The sequence below is a fragment of the Bombina bombina genome, chromosome 6 (assembly GCF_027579735.1).
Source record: "Bombina bombina isolate aBomBom1 chromosome 6, aBomBom1.pri, whole genome shotgun sequence".
NCBI classification, from domain to species: Eukaryota; Metazoa; Chordata; class Amphibia; order Anura; family Bombinatoridae; genus Bombina; species Bombina bombina.
In genome coordinates this window covers 857,092,797-857,111,767 of record NC_069504.1, presented here as the reverse complement: position 1 = coordinate 857,111,767, position 18,971 = coordinate 857,092,797, and the positions used below count along the sequence as shown (strand labels likewise).

Below are 18,971 nucleotides of genomic sequence, written 5' to 3'. Positions count from 1 at the left end.
CAATAAAATGATGCCCTCAACAAAAGTTTCATGCCCCCAGCAATAAATGATTCCCCCAGCCACACTGCAATGATGCCCCCAGCAATAAAATTAAACCCCCAGCCCCCCTGCAATAAAATGATGCCCAGTCCCCCTGCAAAAAAATGATGCCACCAGCAATAAAATGATGCCCCCTGCAATAAAAATATCCCCCCAGCCCCCTGCAAAAAAACGATGCTCCCTGCTATAAAATGATGCACCCTGCAATAAAATGATGCCCCCAACAAAAATATGATGTCCTCAGCCCCCCAGCAATAAAATGAACCCCTCTGCAATAAAATGATGCCCCCAACAAAAATATGATGTCCTCAGCCCCAGAAATAAAATGAATCCCCCTGCAATAAAATGATGCCCAGCCCCCTGCAATAAAATGAACCCCCCCTGCAATAAAACGAAGCACAGTCCCCCTGCAATAAAATGATGCCCCAGCCCCCTGCACAAAAATGATGCCCCTGCAATAAAATGATGCCCCTAGCCCCCCTGCAATAAATAATTCCCCCAGCCCCACTGCAATGATACCCCCAGCAATTAAATGATGCCCAGTCCCCCTGCAATAAAATTATACCCTGTCCCCACTGCAATAAATAATGCCTCCAGCAATAAAATGAAGCCCCCTGCAATAAAATAATGCCCAGTCCCTCTGCAATAAAATGATGCCCCCTGCAAAAAAATGATGCCCCAGCAATAAAATGATGCCCCAGCTCCCCTGCAATAAAATGATGCCCCCAACAAAAATATGATGCCCCCAGCACCCCTGCAATAAATGATGCACCCAGCAATAAAATTAAGCCCCCAGCAATAAAATGATGCCCCTAAAATAAAATGATGCCCCCAACCCACCTGCAATAATTGATTCCCCCAGCCCCACTGCAATGATGCCCCCAGTAATAAAATGATGCCCAGTCCCCCTGCAATAAAATGATGTCCCATCCCCACTGTAATAAAATTATGCCCCCAGCCCCACTGCAATAAAATGATGCCCCTAGCAATAAAATGAAGCCCCTGTAATAAAATGAAGCCCCTGCAATAAAATGATGCTCCCAGCCCCCCTGCAATAATTGATTCCCCCAGCCCCACTGCAATTATGCCCCCAGTGATAAAATGAAGCCCAGTCCCCCTGCAATAAAATGATGTCCCATCCCCACTGCAATAAAATGATGCCCCATCCCCACTGCAATAAATGATGCCCCATATCCACTGCATTAAATGATGCCCCAGCAATAAAATGAAGCCCCCTTGCAATAAAATAATGCCCAGTCCCCCTGCAATAAAATGATGCCCTCAGCCCCCCTGCAAAAAAATGATGCCCCAGCAATAAAGTATGCCCCCAGCCCCTGCAATAAAATGATGCCCCCATCCCCACTGCAATAAATGATGCCCCTTGCAATAAAATGATACCCAGCCCCCCTGCAATAAATGATGCCCCCAGCCCCCCTGCAATAAATGATTCCCCCGGCCCCACTGCAATGATGCCCCCAGCAATAAAATGATGCCCAGTCCCCCTGCAATAAAATGATGCCCTATCCCCACTGCAATAAAAGATGCCCCTAGCAAAAAAATAATGCCCAGTCCATCTGCAATAAAATGATGCCCCCAGCCCCCCTGCAAAAAAATCATGCCCCAGCAATAAAATGATGCCCCAGCTCCCCTGCAATAAAATGATGCCCCCAGCACCCCTGCAATAAATGATGCACCCAGCAATAAAATGAAGCCCCCAGTCCCCACTGCAATAAAATGATGCCCCCAGCTCCCCTGCAATAAAATGATGCCCCCAGCACCCCTGCAATAAATGATGCACCCAGCAATAAAATGAAGCCCCCAGTCCCCACTGCAATAAAATGATGCCCCCAGCCCCATTGCAATAAAATGATGCCCCCAGCCCCTTGAAAAAAAATTATGCTCCCTGCTATAAAATGATCCCCACTGCAATAAAATGATGCCCTCAACAAAAGTTTCATGCCCCCAGCAATAAATGATTCCCCAGCCCCACTGCAATGATGCCCCCAGCAATAAAATTAAACCCCCAGCCCCCCTGCAATAAAATTATGCCCAGTCCCCCTGCAAAAATGATGCCCCCAGCAATAAAATGATGCCCCCTGCAATAAATATATCCCCCCAGCCCCCTGCAAAAAAATGATGCTCCCTGCTATAAACTGATGCACCCTGCAATAAAATGATACCCCCAACAAAAATATGATGTCCTCAGCCCCCCAGCAATAAAATGAATCCCTCTGCAATAAAATGATGCCCCCAACAAAAATATGATGTCCTCAGCCCCCAGCAATAAAATGAATCCCCCCTGCAATAAAATGATGCCCCAGCCACCTGCAATAAAATGAAGCCCCCCCTGCAATAAAACGAAGCACAGTCCCCCTGCAAAAAAAAATGCCCCAGCCCCCTGCACAAAAATGATGCCCCTTCAATAAAATTATGCCCCCAGCCCCCCTGCAAAAAATGATTCCCCCAGCCCTACTGCAATGATACCCCCAGCAATTAAATGATGCCCAGTCCCCCTGCAATAAAATGATGTCCCATCCCCACTGTAATAAAATTATGCCCCCAGCCTCACTGCAATAAAATGATGCCCCTAGCAATAAAATGAAGCCCCTGCAATAAAATGATGCTCCCAGCCCCCCTGCAATAATTGATTCCCCCAGCCCCACTGCAATTATGCCCCCAGTAATAAAATGAAGCCCAGTCCCCCTGCAATAAAATGATGTCCCATCCCCACTGCAATAAAATGATGCCCCATCCCCACTGCAATAAATGATGACCCATATCCACTGCATTAAATGATGCCCCAGCAATAAAATGAAGCCCCCTTGCAATAAAATAATGCCCAGTCCCCCTGCAATAAAATGATGCCCCCAGCTCCCCTGCAATAAAATGATGCTCCCAGCACCCCTGCAATAAATGATGCACCCAGCAATAAAATTAAGCCCCCAGTCCCCACTGCAATAAAATGATTCCCCCAGCCCCATTGCAATAAAATGATGCCCCCAGCCCCCTGAAAAAAAATGATGCTCCCTGCTATAAAATGATCCCCACTGCAATAAAATGATGCCCTCAACAAAAGTTTCATGCCCCCAGCAATAAATGATTCCCCCAGCCCCACTGCAATGATGCCCCAGCAATAAAATTAAACCCCCATCCCCCCTGCAATAAAATGATGCCCAGTCCCCCTGCAAAAAAATGATGCCCCCAGAAATAAAATGATGCCCCCTGCAATAAAAATATCCCCCCAGCCTCCTGCAAAAAAACGATGCTCCCTGCTATAAAATGATGCACCCTGCAATAAAATGATGCCCCCAGCAAAAATATGATGTCCTCAGCCCCCAGCAATAAAATGAATCCCTCTGCAATAAAATGATGCCCCCAACAAAAATATGATGTCCTCAGCCCCAGAAATAAAATGAATCCCCCCTGCAATAAAATGATGCCCAGCCCTCTGCAATAAAATGAAGCCCCCCCTGCAATAAAACGAAGCACAGTCCCCCTGCAATAAAATGATGCCCCAGCCCCCTGCACAAAAATGATGCCCCTGCAATAAAATGATGCACCCTGCAATAAAATGATGCCCCCAACAAAAATATGATGTCCTCAGCCCCCAGCAATAAAATGAATCCCCCCTGCACTAAAATGATACCCCAGCCACCTGCAATAAAATGAAGCCCCCCCTGCAATAAAAAGAAGCACAGTCCCCCTGCAAAAAAAAATGCCCCAGCCCCCTGCACAAAAATGATGCCCCTGCAATAAAATGATGCCCCCAGCCCCCCTGCAATAAATGATTCCCCCAGCCCCACTGCAATGATACCCCCAGCAATTAAATGATGCCCAGTCCCCCTGCAATAAAATGATGTCCCATCCCCACTGTAATAAAATTATACCCCCAGCCCCACTGCAATAAAATGATGCCCCTAGCAATAAAATGAAGCCCCTGCAATAAAATGATGCCCCTGCAATAAAATTATGCTCCCAGCCCCCCTGCAATAATTGATTCCCCCAGACCCACTGCAATTATGTCCCCAGTAATAAAATGAAGCCCAGTCCCCCTGCAATAAAATGATGTCCCATCCCCACTGCAATAAAATGATGCCCCATCCCCACTGCAATAAATGATGCCCCATATCCACTGCATTAAATGATGCCCCCAGCAATAAAATGAAGCCCCCTTGCAATAAAATAATGCCCAGTCCCCCTGCAAAAAAAAATGATGCTCCCTGCTCTAAAATGATCCCCACTGCAATAAAATGATGCCCTCAACAAAAGTTTCATGCCCCCAGCAATTAATGATTCCCCCAGTCCCACTGCAATGATGCCCTAGCAATAAAATTAAACCCCCAGCCCCCCTGCAATAAAATGATGCCCAGTCCCCCTGCAAAAAAATGATGCCCCCAGCAATAAAATGATGCCCCTGCAATAAAAATATCCCCCCAGCCCCCTGCAAAAAACGATGCTCCCTGCTATAAAATGATGCACCCTGCAATAAAATGATGCCCCCAGCAAAAATATGATGTCCTCAGCCCCCAGCAATAAAATGAATCCCTCTGCAATAAAATGATGCCCCCAACAAAAATATGATGTCCTCAGCCCCAGAAATAAAATGAATCCCCCCTGCAATAAAATGATGTCCAGCCCCCTGCAATAAAATGAAGCCCCCCTGCAATAAAATGAAGCCCCCCCTGCAATAAAATGAAGCACAGTCCCCCTGCAATAAAATGATGCCCCAGCCCCCTGCACAAAAATGATGCCCCTGCAATAAAATGATGCCCCCAGCCCCCCTGCAATAAATGATTCCCCCAGCCCCACTGCAATGATACCCCCAGCAATTAAATGATGCCCAGCCCCCCTGCAATAAAATGATGCCCTGTCCCCACTGCAATAAATGATGCCTCCAGCAATAAAATGAAGCCCCCTGCAATAAAATAATGCCCATTCCCTCTGCAATAAAATGATGCCCCCCTGCAAAAAAATGATGCCCCAGCAATAAAATGATGCCCCAGCTCCCCTGCAATAAAATGATGCCCCCAACAAAAATATGATGCCCCCAGCACCCCTGCAATAAATGATGCACCCAGCAATAAAATTAAGCCCCCAGCAATAAAATGATGCCCCTGCAATAAAATGAACCCCCCAGCCCACCTGCAATAATTGATTCCCCCAGCCCCACTGCAATGATGCCCCCAGTAATAAAATGATGCCCAGTCCCCCTGCAATAAAATGATGTCCCATCCCCACTATAATAAAATTATGCCCCCAGCCCCACTGCAATAAAATGATGCCCCTAGCAATAAAATGAAGCCCCTGCAATAAAATGATGCCCCTGCAATAAAATGATGCTCCCAGCCCCCCTGCAATAATTGATTCCCGCAGCCCCACTGCAATTATGCCCCCAGTAATAAAATGAAGCCCAGTCCCCCTGCAATAAAATGATGTCCCATCCCCACTGCAATAAAATGATGCCCCATCCCCACTGCAATAAATGATGCCCCATATCCACTGCATTAAATGATGCCACAGCAATAAAATGAAGCCCCCTTGCAATAAAATAATGCCCAGTCCCCCTGCAATAAAATGATGCCCTCAGCCCCCCTGAAAAAAAATTATGCCCCAGCAATAAAGTATCCCCCCAGCCCCTGCAATAAAATGATGCCCCCATCCCCACTGCAATAAATGATGCCCCTTGCAATAAAATGTTGCCCAGCCCCCCTGCAATAAATTATGCCCCCAGCCCCCCTGCAATAAATGATTCCCCCGGCCCCACTGCAATGATGCCCCCAGCAATAAAATGATGCCCAGTCCCCCTGCAATAAAATTATGCCCTTTCCCCACTGCAATAAATGATGCCCCTAGCAATAAAATAATGCCCAGTCCATCTGCAATAAAATGATGCCCCCAGCCCCCCTGCAAAAAAAATTATGCCCCAGCAATAAAATGATGCCCCAGCTCCCCTGCAATAAAATGATGCCCCCAGCACCCCTGCAATAAATGATGCACCCAGCAATAAAATGATGCCCAGTCCCCCTGCAATAAAATGATGTCCCATCCCCACTGTAATAAAATTATGCCCCCAGCCCCACTGCAATAAAATGATGCCCCTAGCAATAAAATGAAGCCCCTGCAATAAAATGATGCCCCTGCAATAAAATGATGCTCCCAGCCCCCCTGCAATAATTGATTCCCGCAGCCCCACTGCAATTATGCCCCCAGTAATAAAATGAAGCCCAGTCCCCCTGCAATAAAATGATGTCCCATCCCCACTGCAATAAAATGATGCCCCATCCCCACTGCAATAAATGATGCCCCATATCCACTGCATTAAATGATGCCACAGCAATAAAATGAAGCCCCCTTGCAATAAAATAATGCCCAGTCCCCCTGCAATAAAATTATGCCCTCAGCCCCCCTGAAAAAAAAATTATGCCCCAGCAATAAAGTATGCCCCCAGCCCCTGCAATAAAATGATGCCCCCATCCCCACTGCAATAAATGATGCCCCTTGCAATAAAATGTTGCCCAGCCCCCCTGCAATAAATTATGCCCCCAGCCCCCCTGCAATAAATGATTCCCCCGGCCCCACTGCAATGATGCCCCCAGCAATAAAATGATGCCCAGTCCCCCTGCAATAAAATTATGCCCTTTCCCCACTGCAATAAATGATGCCCCTAGCAATAAAATAATACCCAGTCCATCTGCAATAAAATGATGCCCCCAGCCCCCCTGCAAAAAAAATGATGCCCCAGCAATAAAATGATGCCCCAGCTCCCCTGCAATAAAATGATGCCCCCAGCACCCCTGCAATAAATGATGCACCCAGCAATAAAATGAAGCCCCCAGTCCCCACTGCAATAAAATGATGCCCCCAGCTCCCCTGCAATAAAATGATGCCCCCAGCACCCCTGCAATAAATGATGCACCAGCAATAAAATGAAGCCCCCAGTCCCCACTGCAATAAAATGATGCCCCCAGCCCCATTGCAATAAAATGATGCCCCCAGTCCCTTGAAAAAAAATGATGCTCCCTGCTATAAAATGATCCCCTTTGCAATAAAATGATGCAATCAACAAAGGTTTCATGCCCCCAGCAATAAAATTAAACCCCCAGCCCCCCTGCAATAAAATGATGCCCAGTCCCCCTGCAAAAAATGATGCCCCCAGCAATAAAATGATGCCCCCTGCAATAAAAATATCCCCCAGCCCCCTGCAAAAAACGATGCTCCCTGCTATAAAATGATGCACCCTGCAATAAAATGATGCCCCCAACAAAAATATGATGTCCTCAGCCCCCAGCAATAAAATTAATCCCCCCTGCAATAAAATGATGTCCCAGCCACCTGCAATAAAATGAAGCCCCCCCTGCAATAAAACGAAGCACAGTCCCCCTGCAAAAAAAAAAATGCCCCAGTCCCCTGCACAAAAATGATGCCCCTGCAATAAAATGATGCCCCCAGCCCCCCTGCAATAAATGATTCCCCCAGCCCCACTGCAATGATACCCCCAGCAAATAAATGATGCCCAGTCCCCCTGCAATAAAATGATGCCCAGTCCCCCTGCAATAAAATGATGTCCCATCCCCACTGTAATAAAATTATGCCCCCAGCCCCACTGCAATAAAATGATGCCCCTAGCAATAAAATGAAGCCCCTGCAATAAAATGATGCCCCTGCAATAAAATGATGCTCCCAGCCCCCCTGCAATAATTGATTCCCCCAGCCCCACTGCAATTATGCCCCCAGTAATAAAATGAAGCCCAGTCCCCCTGCAATAAAATGATGTCCCATCCCCACTGCAATAAAATGATGCCCCATCCCCACTGCAATAAATGATGCCCCATATCCACTGCATTAAATGATGCCCCCAGCAATAAAATGAAGCCCCTTTGCAATAAAATAATGCCCAGTCCCCCTGCAATAAAATGATGCCTCCAGCTCCCCTGCAATAAAATGATGCTCCCAGCAACCCTGCAATAAATGATGCACCCAGCAATAAAATTAAGCCCCCAGTCCCCACTGCAATAAAATGATGCCCCCAGCCCCATTGCAATAAAATGATGCCCCCAGCCCCCTGAAAAAAAATGATGCTCCCTGCTATAAAATGATCTCCACTGCAATAAAATGATGCCCTCAACAAAAGTTTCATGCCCCCAGCAATAAATGATTCCCCCAGCCCCACTGCAATGATGCCCCCAGCAATAAAATTAAACCCCCAGCCCCCCTGCAATAAAATGATGCCCAGTCCCCCTGCAAAAAAATGATGCCCCCAGCAATAAAATGATGCCCCCTGTAATAAAAATATCCCCCCAGCCCCCTGCAAAAAAACGATGCTCCCTGCTATAAAATGATGCACCCTGCAATAAAATGATGCCCCCAGAAAAAATATGATGTCCTCAGCACCCAGCAATCAAATGAATCCCTCTGCAATAAAATTATGACCCCAACAAAAATATGATGTCCTCAGCCCCCCAGCAATAAAATGAATCCCCCCTGCAATAAAATGATGCCCAGTCCCCCTGCAATAAAATTATGCCCTTTCCCCACTGCAATAAATGATGCCCCTAGCAATAAAATAATACCCAGTCCATCTGCAATAAAATGATGCCCCCAGCCCCCCTGCAAAAAAAATGATGCCCCAGCAATAAAATGATGCCCCAGCTCCCCTGCAATAAAATGATGCCCCCAGCACCCCTGCAATAAATGATGCACCCAGCAATAAAATGAAGCCCCCAGTCCCCACTGCAATAAAATGATGCCCCCAGCTCCCCTGCAATAAAATGATGCCCCCAGCACCCCTGCAATAAATGATGCACCAGCAATAAAATGAAGCCCCCAGTCCCCACTGCAATAAAATGATGCCCCCAGCCCCATTGCAATAAAATGATGCCCCCAGTCCCTTGAAAAAAAATGATGCTCCCTGCTATAAAATGATCCCCTTTGCAATAAAATGATGCAATCAACAAAGGTTTCATGCCCCCAGCAATAAAATTAAACCCCCAGCCCCCCTGCAATAAAATGATGCCCAGTCCCCCTGCAAAAAATGATGCCCCCAGCAATAAAATGATGCCCCCTGCAATAAAAATATCCCCCCAGCCCCCTGCAAAAAACGATGCTCCCTGCTATAAAATGATGCACCCTGCAATAAAATGATGCCCCCAACAAAAATATGATGTCCTCAGCCCCCAGCAATAAAATTAATCCCCCCTGCAATAAAATGATGTCCCAGCCACCTGCAATAAAATGAAGCCCCCCCTGCAATAAAACGAAGCACAGTCCCCCTGCAAAAAAAAAATGCCCCAGTCCCCTGCACAAAAATGATGCCCCTGCAATAAAATGATGCCCCCAGCCCCCCTGCAATAAATGATTCCCCCAGCCCCACTGCAATGATACCCCCAGCAAATAAATGATGCCCAGTCCCCCTGCAATAAAATGATGCCCAGTCCCCCTGCAATAAAATGATGTCCCATCCCCACTGTAATAAAATTATGCCCCCAGCCCCACTGCAATAAAATGATGCCCCTAGCAATAAAATGAAGCCCCTGCAATAAAATGATGCCCCTGCAATAAAATGATGCTCCCAGCCCCCCTGCAATAATTGATTCCCCCAGCCCCACTGCAATTATGCCCCCAGTAATAAAATGAAGCCCAGTCCCCCTGCAATAAAATGATGTCCCATCCCCACTGCAATAAAATGATGCCCCATCCCCACTGCAATAAATGATGCCCCATATCTACTGCATTAAATGATGCCCCCAGCAATAAAATGAAGCCCCTTTGCAATAAAATAATGCCCAGTCCCCCTGCAATAAAATGATGCCTCCAGCTCCCCTGCAATAAAATGATGCTCCCAGCAACCCTGCAATAAATGATGCACCCAGCATGCCCCCAGCCCCATTGCAATAAAATGATGCCCCCAGCCCCCTGAAAAAAAATGATGCTCCCTGCTATAAAATGATCTCCACTGCAATAAAATGATGCCCTCAACAAAAGTTTCATGCCCCCAGCAATAAATGATTCCCCCAGCCCCACTGCAATGATGCCCCCAGCAATAAAATTAAACCCCCAGCCCCCCTGCAATAAAATGATGCCCAGTCCCCCTGCAAAAAAATGATGCCCCCAGCAATAAAATGATGCCCCCTGTAATAAAAATATCCCCCCAGCCCCCTGCAAAAAAACTCCCTGCTATAAAATGATGCACCCTGCTATAAAATGATGCACCCTGCAATAAAATGATGCCCCCAGCAAAAATATGATGTCCTCAGCACCCAGCAATCAAATGAATCCCTCTGCAATAAAATTATGACCCCAACAAAAATATGATGTCCTCAGCCCCCCAGCAATAAAATGAATCCCCCCTGCAATAAAATGATGCCCAGTCCCCCTGCAATAAAATTATGCCCTTTCCCCACTGCAATAAATGATGCCCCTAGCAATAAAATAATACCCAGTCCATCTGCAATAAAATGATGCCCCCAGCCCCCCTGCAAAAAAAATGATGCCCCAGCAATAAAATGATGCCCCAGCTCCCCTGCAATAAAATGATGCCCCCAGCACCCCTGCAATAAATGATGCACCCAGCAATAAAATGAAGCCCCCAGTCCCCACTGCAATAAAATGATGCCCCCAGCTCCCCTGCAATAAAATGATGCCCCCAGCACCCCTGCAATAAATGATGCACCAGCAATAAAATGAAGCCCCCAGTCCCCACTGCAATAAAATGATGCCCCCAGCCCCATTGCAATAAAATGATGCCCCCAGTCCCTTGAAAAAAAATGATGCTCCCTGCTATAAAATGATCCCCTTTGCAATAAAATGATGCAATCAACAAAGGTTTCATGCCCCCAGCAATAAAATTAAACCCCCAGCCCCCCTGCAATAAAATGATGCCCAGTCCCCCTGCAAAAAATGATGCCCCCAGCAATAAAATGATGCCCCCTGCAATAAAAATATCCCCCAGCCCCCTGCAAAAAACGATGCTCCCTGCTATAAAATGATGCACCCTGCAATAAAATGATGCCCCCAACAAAAATATGATGTCCTCAGCCCCCAGCAATAAAATTAATCCCCCCTGCAATAAAATGATGTCCCAGCCACCTGCAATAAAATGAAGCCCCCCCTGCAATAAAACGAAGCACAGTCCCCCTGCAAAAAAAAAAATGCCCCAGTCCCCTGCACAAAAATGATGCCCCTGCAATAAAATGATGCCCCCAGCCCCCCTGCAATAAATGATTCCCCCAGCCCCACTGCAATGATACCCCCAGCAAATAAATGATGCCCAGTCCCCCTGCAATAAAATGATGCCCAGTCCCCCTGCAATAAAATGATGTCCCATCCCCACTGTAATAAAATTATGCCCCCAGCCCCACTGCAATAAAATGATGCCCCTAGCAATAAAATGAAGCCCCTGCAATAAAATGATGCCCCTGCAATAAAATGATGCTCCCAGCCCCCCTGCAATAATTGATTCCCCCAGCCCCACTGCAAATATGCCCCCAGTAATAAAATGAAGCCCAGTCCCCCTGCAATAAAATGATGTCCCATCCCCACTGCAATAAAATGATGCCCCATCCCCACTGCAATAAATGATGCCCCATATCCACTGCATTAAATGATGCCCCCAGCAATAAAATGAAGCCCCTTTGCAATAAAATAATGCCCAGTCCCCCTGCAATAAAATGATGCCTCCAGCTCCCCTGCAATAAAATGATGCTCCCAGCAACCCTGCAATAAATGATGCACCCAGCAATAAAATTAAGCCCCCAGTCCCCACTGCAATAAAATGATGCCCCCAGCCCCATTGCAATAAAATGAGATGCCCCCAGCCCCCTGAAAAAAAATGATGCTCCCTGCTATAAAATGATCTCCACTGCAATAAAATGATGCCCTCAACAAAAGTTTCATGCCCCCAGCAATAAATGATTCCCCCAGCCCCACTGCAATGATGCCCCCAGCAATAAAATTAAACCCCCAGCCCCCCTGCAATAAAATGATGCCCAGTCCCCCTGCAAAAAAATGATGCCCCCAGCAATAAAATGATGCCCCCTGTAATAAAAATATCCCCCCAGCCCCCTGCAAAAAAACGATGCTCCCTGCTATAAAATGATGCACCCTGCAATAAAATGATGCCCCCAGCAAAAATATGATGTCCTCAGCACCCAGCAATCAAATGAATCCCTCTGCAATAAAATTATGACCCCAACAAAAATATGATGTCCTCAGCCCCCCAGCAATAAAATGAATCCCCCCTGCAATAAAATGATGCCCAGTCCCCCTGCAATAAAATTATGCCATTTCCCCACTGCAATAAATGATGCCCCTAGCAATAAAATAATACCCAGTCCATCTGCAATAAAATGATGCCCCCAGCCCCCCTGCAAAAAAAATGATGCCCCAGCAATAAAATGATGCCCCAGCTCCCCTGCAATAAAATGATGCCCCCAGCACCCCTGCAATAAATGATGCACCCAGCAATAAAATGAAGCCCCCAGTCCCCACTGCAATAAAATGATGCCCCCAGCTCCCCTGCAATAAAATGATGCCCCCAGCACCCCTGCAATAAATGATGCACCAGCAATAAAATGAAGCCCCCAGTCCCCACTGCAATAAAATGATGCCCCCAGCCCCATTGCAATAAAATGATGCCCCCAGTCCCTTGAAAAAAAATGATGCTCCCTGCTATAAAATGATCCCCTTTGCAATAAAATGATGCAATCAACAAAGGTTTCATGCCCCCAGCAATAAAATTAAACCCCCAGCCCCCCTGCAATAAAATGATGCCCAGTCCCCCTGCAAAAAATGATGCCCCCAGCAATAAAATGATGCCCCCTGCAATAAAAATATCCCCCCAGCCCCCTGCAAAAAACGATGCTCCCTGCTATAAAATGATGCACCCTGCAATAAAATGATGCCCCCAACAAAAATATGATGTCCTCAGCCCCCAGCAATAAAATTAATCCCCCCTGCAATAAAATGATGTCCCAGCCACCTGCAATAAAATGAAGCCCCCCCTGCAATAAAACGAAGCACAGTCCCCCTGCAAAAAAAAAATGCCCCAGTCCCCTGCACAAAAATGATGCCCCTGCAATAAAATGATGCCCCCAGCCCCCCTGCAATAAATGATTCCCCCAGCCCCACTGCAATGATACCCCCAGCAAATAAATGATGCCCAGTCCCCCTGCAATAAAATGATGCCCAGGCCCCCTGCAATAAAATGATGTCCCATCCCCACTGTAATAAAATTATGCCCCCAGCCCCACTGCAATAAAATGATGCCCCAAGCAATAAAATGAAGCCCCTGCAATAAAATGATGCCCCTGCAATAAAATGATGCTCCCAGCCCCCCTGCAATAATTGATTCCCCCAGCCCCACTGCCATTATGCCCCCAGTAATAAAATGAAGCCCAGTCCCCCTGCAATAAAATGATGTCCCATCCCCACTGCAATAAAATGATGCCCCATCCCCACTGCAATAAATGATGCCCCATATCTACTGCATTAAATGATGCCCCCAGCAATAAAATGAAGCCCCTTTGCAATAAAATAATGCCCAGTCCCCCTGCAATAAAATGATGTCTCCAGCTCCCCTGCAATAAAATGATGCTCCCAGCAACCCTGCAATAAATGATGCACCCAGCAATAAAATTAAGCCCCCAGTCCCCACTGCAATAAAATGATGCCCCCAGCCCCATTGCAATAAAATGATGCCCCCAGCCCCCTGAAAAAAAATGATGCTCCCTGCTATAAAATGATCTCCACTGCAATAAAATGATGCCCTCAACAAAAGTTTCATGCCCCCAGCAATAAATGATTCCCCCAGCCCCACTGCAATGATGCCCCCAGCAATAAAATTAAACCCCCAGCCCCCCTGCAATAAAATGATGCCCAGTCCCCCTGCAAAAAAATGATGCCCCCAGCAATAAAATGATGCCCCCTGTAATAAAAATATCCCCCCAGCCCCCTGCAAAAAAACTCCCTGCTATAAAATGATGCACCCTGCTATAAAATGATGCACCCTGCAATAAAATGATGCCCCCAGCAAAAATATGATGTCCTCAGCACCCAGCAATCAAATGAATCCCTCTGCAATAAAATTATGACCCCAACAAAAATATGATGTCCTCAGCCCCCCAGCAATAAAATGAATCCCCCCTGCAATAAAATGATGCCCCAGCCCCCTGCAATAAAATGAAGCCCCCCTGCAATAAAACGAAGCACAGTCCCCCTGCAATAAAATGATGCCCCAGCCCCCTGCACAAAAATGATACCCCTGCAATAAAATGATGCCCCCAGCCCCCCTGCAATAAATGATTCCCCCAGCCCCACTGCAATGATACCACCAGCAATTAAATGATGCCCAGTCCCCCTGCAATAAAATGATGCCCTGTCCCCACTGCAATAAATGATGCCTCCAGCAATAAAATGAAGCCCCCTGCAATAAAATAATGCCCAGTCCCCTGCAATAAAATGATGGCCCCCTGCAAAAAAATGATGCCCCAGCAATAAAATGATGCCCCAGCTCCCCTGCAATAAAATGATGCCCCCAACAAAAATATGATGCCCCCAGCACCCCTGCAATAAATGATGCACCCAGCAATAAAATTAAGCCCCCAGCAATAAAATGATGCCCCTGCAATAAAATGATGCCCCCAGCCCACCTGCAATAATTGATTCCCCAGCCCCACTGCAATGATGCCCCCAGTAATAAAATGATGCCCAGTCCCCCTGCAATAAAATGATGTCCCATCCCCACTGTAATAAAATTATGCCCCTAGCCCCACTGCAATAAAATAATGCCCCTAGCAATAAAATGAAGCCCCTGCAATAAAATGATGCCCCTGCAATAAAATGATGCTCCCAGCCCCCCTGCAATAATTGATTCCCCCAGCCCCACTGCAATTATGCCCCCAGTAATAAAATGAAGCCCAGTCCCCCTGCAATAAAATGATGTCCCATCCCCACTGCAATAAAATGATGCCCCATCCCCACTGCAATAAATGATGCCCCATATCCACTGCATTAAATGATGCCCCAGCAATAAAATGAAGCCCCCTTGCAATAAAATAATGCCCAGTCCCCCTGCAATAAAATGATGCCCTCAGCCCCCCTGCAAAAAAAATGATGCCCCAGCAATAAAGTATGCCCCCAGCCCCTGCAATAAAATGATGCCCCCATTCCAACTGCAATAAATGATGCCCCCTGCAATAAAATGATGCCCAGCCCCCCTGCAATAAATGATGCCCCCAGCCCCGCTGCAATAAATGATTCCCCCGGCCCCACTGCAATGATGCCCCCAGCAATAAAATGATGCCCAGTCCCCCTGCAATAAAATGATGCCCTATCCCCACTGCAATAAATGATGCCCCTAGCAATAAAATAATGCCCAGTCCATCTGCAATAAAATGATGCCCCCAGCACCCCTGTAATAAATGATGCACCCAGCAATAAAATGAAGCCCCCAGTCCCCAATGCAATAAAATGATGCCCCCAGCCCCATTGCAATAAAATGATGCCCCCATTCCCACTGCAATAAAATGATGCCCCCAGCAATACAATTAAGCCCCCTTCAATAAAATGATGCCCCATCCCCACTGCAATAAAATGATGCCCCCAGCAAATGCTTGACAACACATTTTGACAGTTGAATTTGTTGGTAAAATAAAAACACTCACATTTTGCTTAATCTATGTTATGCCACACACTGAGTAAAGTGGAATCAATATATATATATATATTTTTTGCATGGCAAAGGGAGAAATGCATGGCACACTTAAGTCAGTCCCTGACTACTCTCTGCTCATCGTCTCTGCTGCTCTGTGTGTGACGGTCACGCAGAGCAGACGAGTAGAGTAGTCAGGGGCTGGTCAGGAGGTCAGATGTAGTCAGTGAACTAGTACTTCAACACCCTAACTATCCTCCACCGTCCTGGTCACACTGACACACTCCCAGCCACTGTTGACACAGTGAGTCACTCACCACTCTCGTCGTCGACTGACTCCTGCGCCGCTGCCTGCGACTCCCCCACTGCTGACTGTGACTGTCTGCTGCCTCCCGCTCCCTCAACCATGACAGCCTCCGGTGCCGTGCTCCGCCCCTCCTCCCCTCTCACTCCTGGGCTAAAATTTGTGCCGCCACCAAAAATTAAAAAATGGCGTGGCCCTGCCTATTTAGGTATCTCTTCAACAAAGAATAACATAAGAATTAAATAAATTTGATAATAGAAGTCAATTGGAAACTTTTTTAAAAATTGTATTATCTATCTAAATAAAAAAAAATGGTTTTAATGTCCTTTTAAATTGTTGTTATCATACATTTTTGCTATTAAATTTTTATAATTTATTTTAAAATATATATATGATCAATTAAAAGGTACTTGACCCATTTACTGCAAGACAATACCATGCAAACATTGATTAAGGGATCTCAAACAATGCGAAAAAATAGCAAGGACAGTGATAATAAAAGTCAGTTATCCAGTGCTGTAGAATCCATAGCTATTTTTTTAATTATCATTTCATGAAACTGCACAGTCACTTGGTTAATCTCACATTGGGATAAAAACAAACACTGTACACACATGGCATTCCCTTTATTTCTTTATGCTTAAATCATGTATATAAACTTATTTGTACTCCCAATTTAAATTTGTTAAAACTAAAAATTCAACATCTACATTTTTAAATCAACAACATGTATTTGCTGAATAAACATGTATTTGCTGAATAAACATGTATTTGCTGAATAAACATGTATTTGCTGAAAAAACATGTATTTGCTGAATAAACTAAACTAAAAAGTAGCCTAAAATGTCCCTGAGGTTTATAACTTCATTTTTAGGAGTTAGATTTTATATGTAAAGAAGCCCTATGGTATATATAGGGCTAGATATTTAGGGCTAGTTAACTTTGATAGATGGAGGCTTTTTGTGCGTGTCTGGTAGCGCACGTATTACAAGTTGAAAGTAAAAAGTTTTTGCACAAGTGCTAACCCAACATGCTCAAAAAGCAAAGTTCAAAGTTTAATATAGTTCAATAAGTTCTCTATACATATACATGTATCTGTATATATATGTACAGATATATAGGAATATATATATATAAATACTTAGAACATATTTCCTTATGTGAAGTACATGGGAAAGTGAATTATTTACATTAAATACTCAGTTAAACACTTTATTAAATATGAATATTGCATAAATATGGCTTTACATGTTTCAGCTAATTGACTGCAAAGGGCTACAATGCACATATTTATTTATGTGTTTATATGTGTATATATGTCTGTAAATACATATATACACATAAATACATATATACACATATAAATACATATGTACACACACATATATAGTATATATATATATATATATATTTAGACATGTATATGTATGTATCTCTATGTTAAAGCCTTTTGCAGCCTTTATTTAACACGTGAGACCTCATATCTATTTATTTGTTTACTTTAAATAATTTTAAAATGCTTAATATTTACCTTAACACGCTATAGGGAGCACACTAACACAATCCTTTAGTGCAGCTCCTGGGAGCTGAACGGCTCAGTCTCCTGTTAGTATGGCCAGGGCTCTAGCAAGCAAAGGATCGGGTTAGCGCGCTCTCCATAGCACGTTAGGTTAAGTATGTAGCTACAGGTGAACTTTTCACCTGTTTCGTTGAAACATTTACATTTGTTTTAATTAAAAGAAAGTAAATGTTTGCCGAAAATTTGAGTTGAGTTTTAAACTAAATGGACACCGAATAGTGCAGAAAACAAATATTCAGGGAAACGAATTTCCTCGAATATTCAGCACGAAAATTTATTTTGAAACTAAGTGTTCTTCTCTGTACATCTCTAATTGTCGGTCTAATACAGAAGAGCAAGTTACTTCATACAATCTACAGTTATAAGCAAATATAAAAATTGGGCTTGTAATTACATTTTTGATTGAACTGATTCCATTTGTGTTTTTGTATGTAAAATATTAGTTACTTTTCTTAAGCCTATGTACTACTGTTCTTTTTTGGCAATGACTATTTTGCATTTAATTAAAAAAAATACACTTATCTTTTTCAGATTCTACTTACTGTTTCCCATGTCCTGAGGAGGCTTGGCCCAGTAGGAACAAAACCATATGTGTACCAAAAGCATTAGAATTTTTGTCCTTTGGGGATGCCCTTGGCCTCACTTTGACGTTAGTTGTCCTTTTTTGCTGCATTACTACCATGAGCATCTTGTGTGTTTTCATCACATACAGAGATACAGCAATTGTCATAGCCAACAATCGTGATCTCACCTACCTTCTTCTTGTCTGTCTGTTCTGTGGTTTCCTCTGCTCTCTACTGTTTATTGGAGAACCTGGTCAACTTACATGCCTACTGCGTCAGGTGGCCTTTGGAATTATTTTTGCATTTAGTGTATCCTGTGTCTTAGCCAAAACACTTATGGTTGTCATTGCCTTCCGGGCTACCAAACCTGGTAGTAATATGCGTAAATGGATGGGAACCAGAGTCCCTGCATCAACTGTCTTCATCTGCACAATTCTACAAGTCTTTATTTGTATCTGCTGGTTGTACATATGTCCTCCTTTTCCTGAGAAGAACATGAAAATCAAGACTGGAGTTATTATTTTTCAGTGTAATGACTGTTTCGAGGCTCTTCTGTGGTGTATGTTAGGATATATGGCATTTCTTGCCTGTGTTTGTTTTGTTGTGGCATTTCTTGCCAGGAACTTACCAGATAGCTTTAATGAAGCCAAATGGATTACCTTCTCTATGCTGATTTTCCTGAGTGTTTGGGTCTCATTTGTTCCAGCTTATCTTAGTACACAAGGTAGATATATGGTATCAGTTGAGGTTTTTGCCATAATTTCATCGAGTGCTGGGATACTGGTTTGCATATTTATCCCCAAATGTTATATCATATTACTAAGACCTGACATGAACACT

The 18,971-nt window shown here is 44.8% G+C and overlaps 1 protein-coding gene across 1 annotated transcript in view; it reads left to right on the top strand.

The window, feature by feature from the left end:
• The window catches only part of LOC128664680 (extracellular calcium-sensing receptor-like), an 82,271-nt gene that overhangs the window by 63,258 nt on the left and 42 nt on the right, over positions 1-18,971 (top strand). Inside the window, exon 5 of the mRNA XM_053719489.1 lies at positions 18,100-18,971. This exon is cut by the window's right edge and continues 42 nt beyond it. Coding sequence (XP_053575464.1) covers positions 18,100-18,971 — 872 coding nt within the window. The remainder of the gene's footprint in view (positions 1-18,099) is intronic.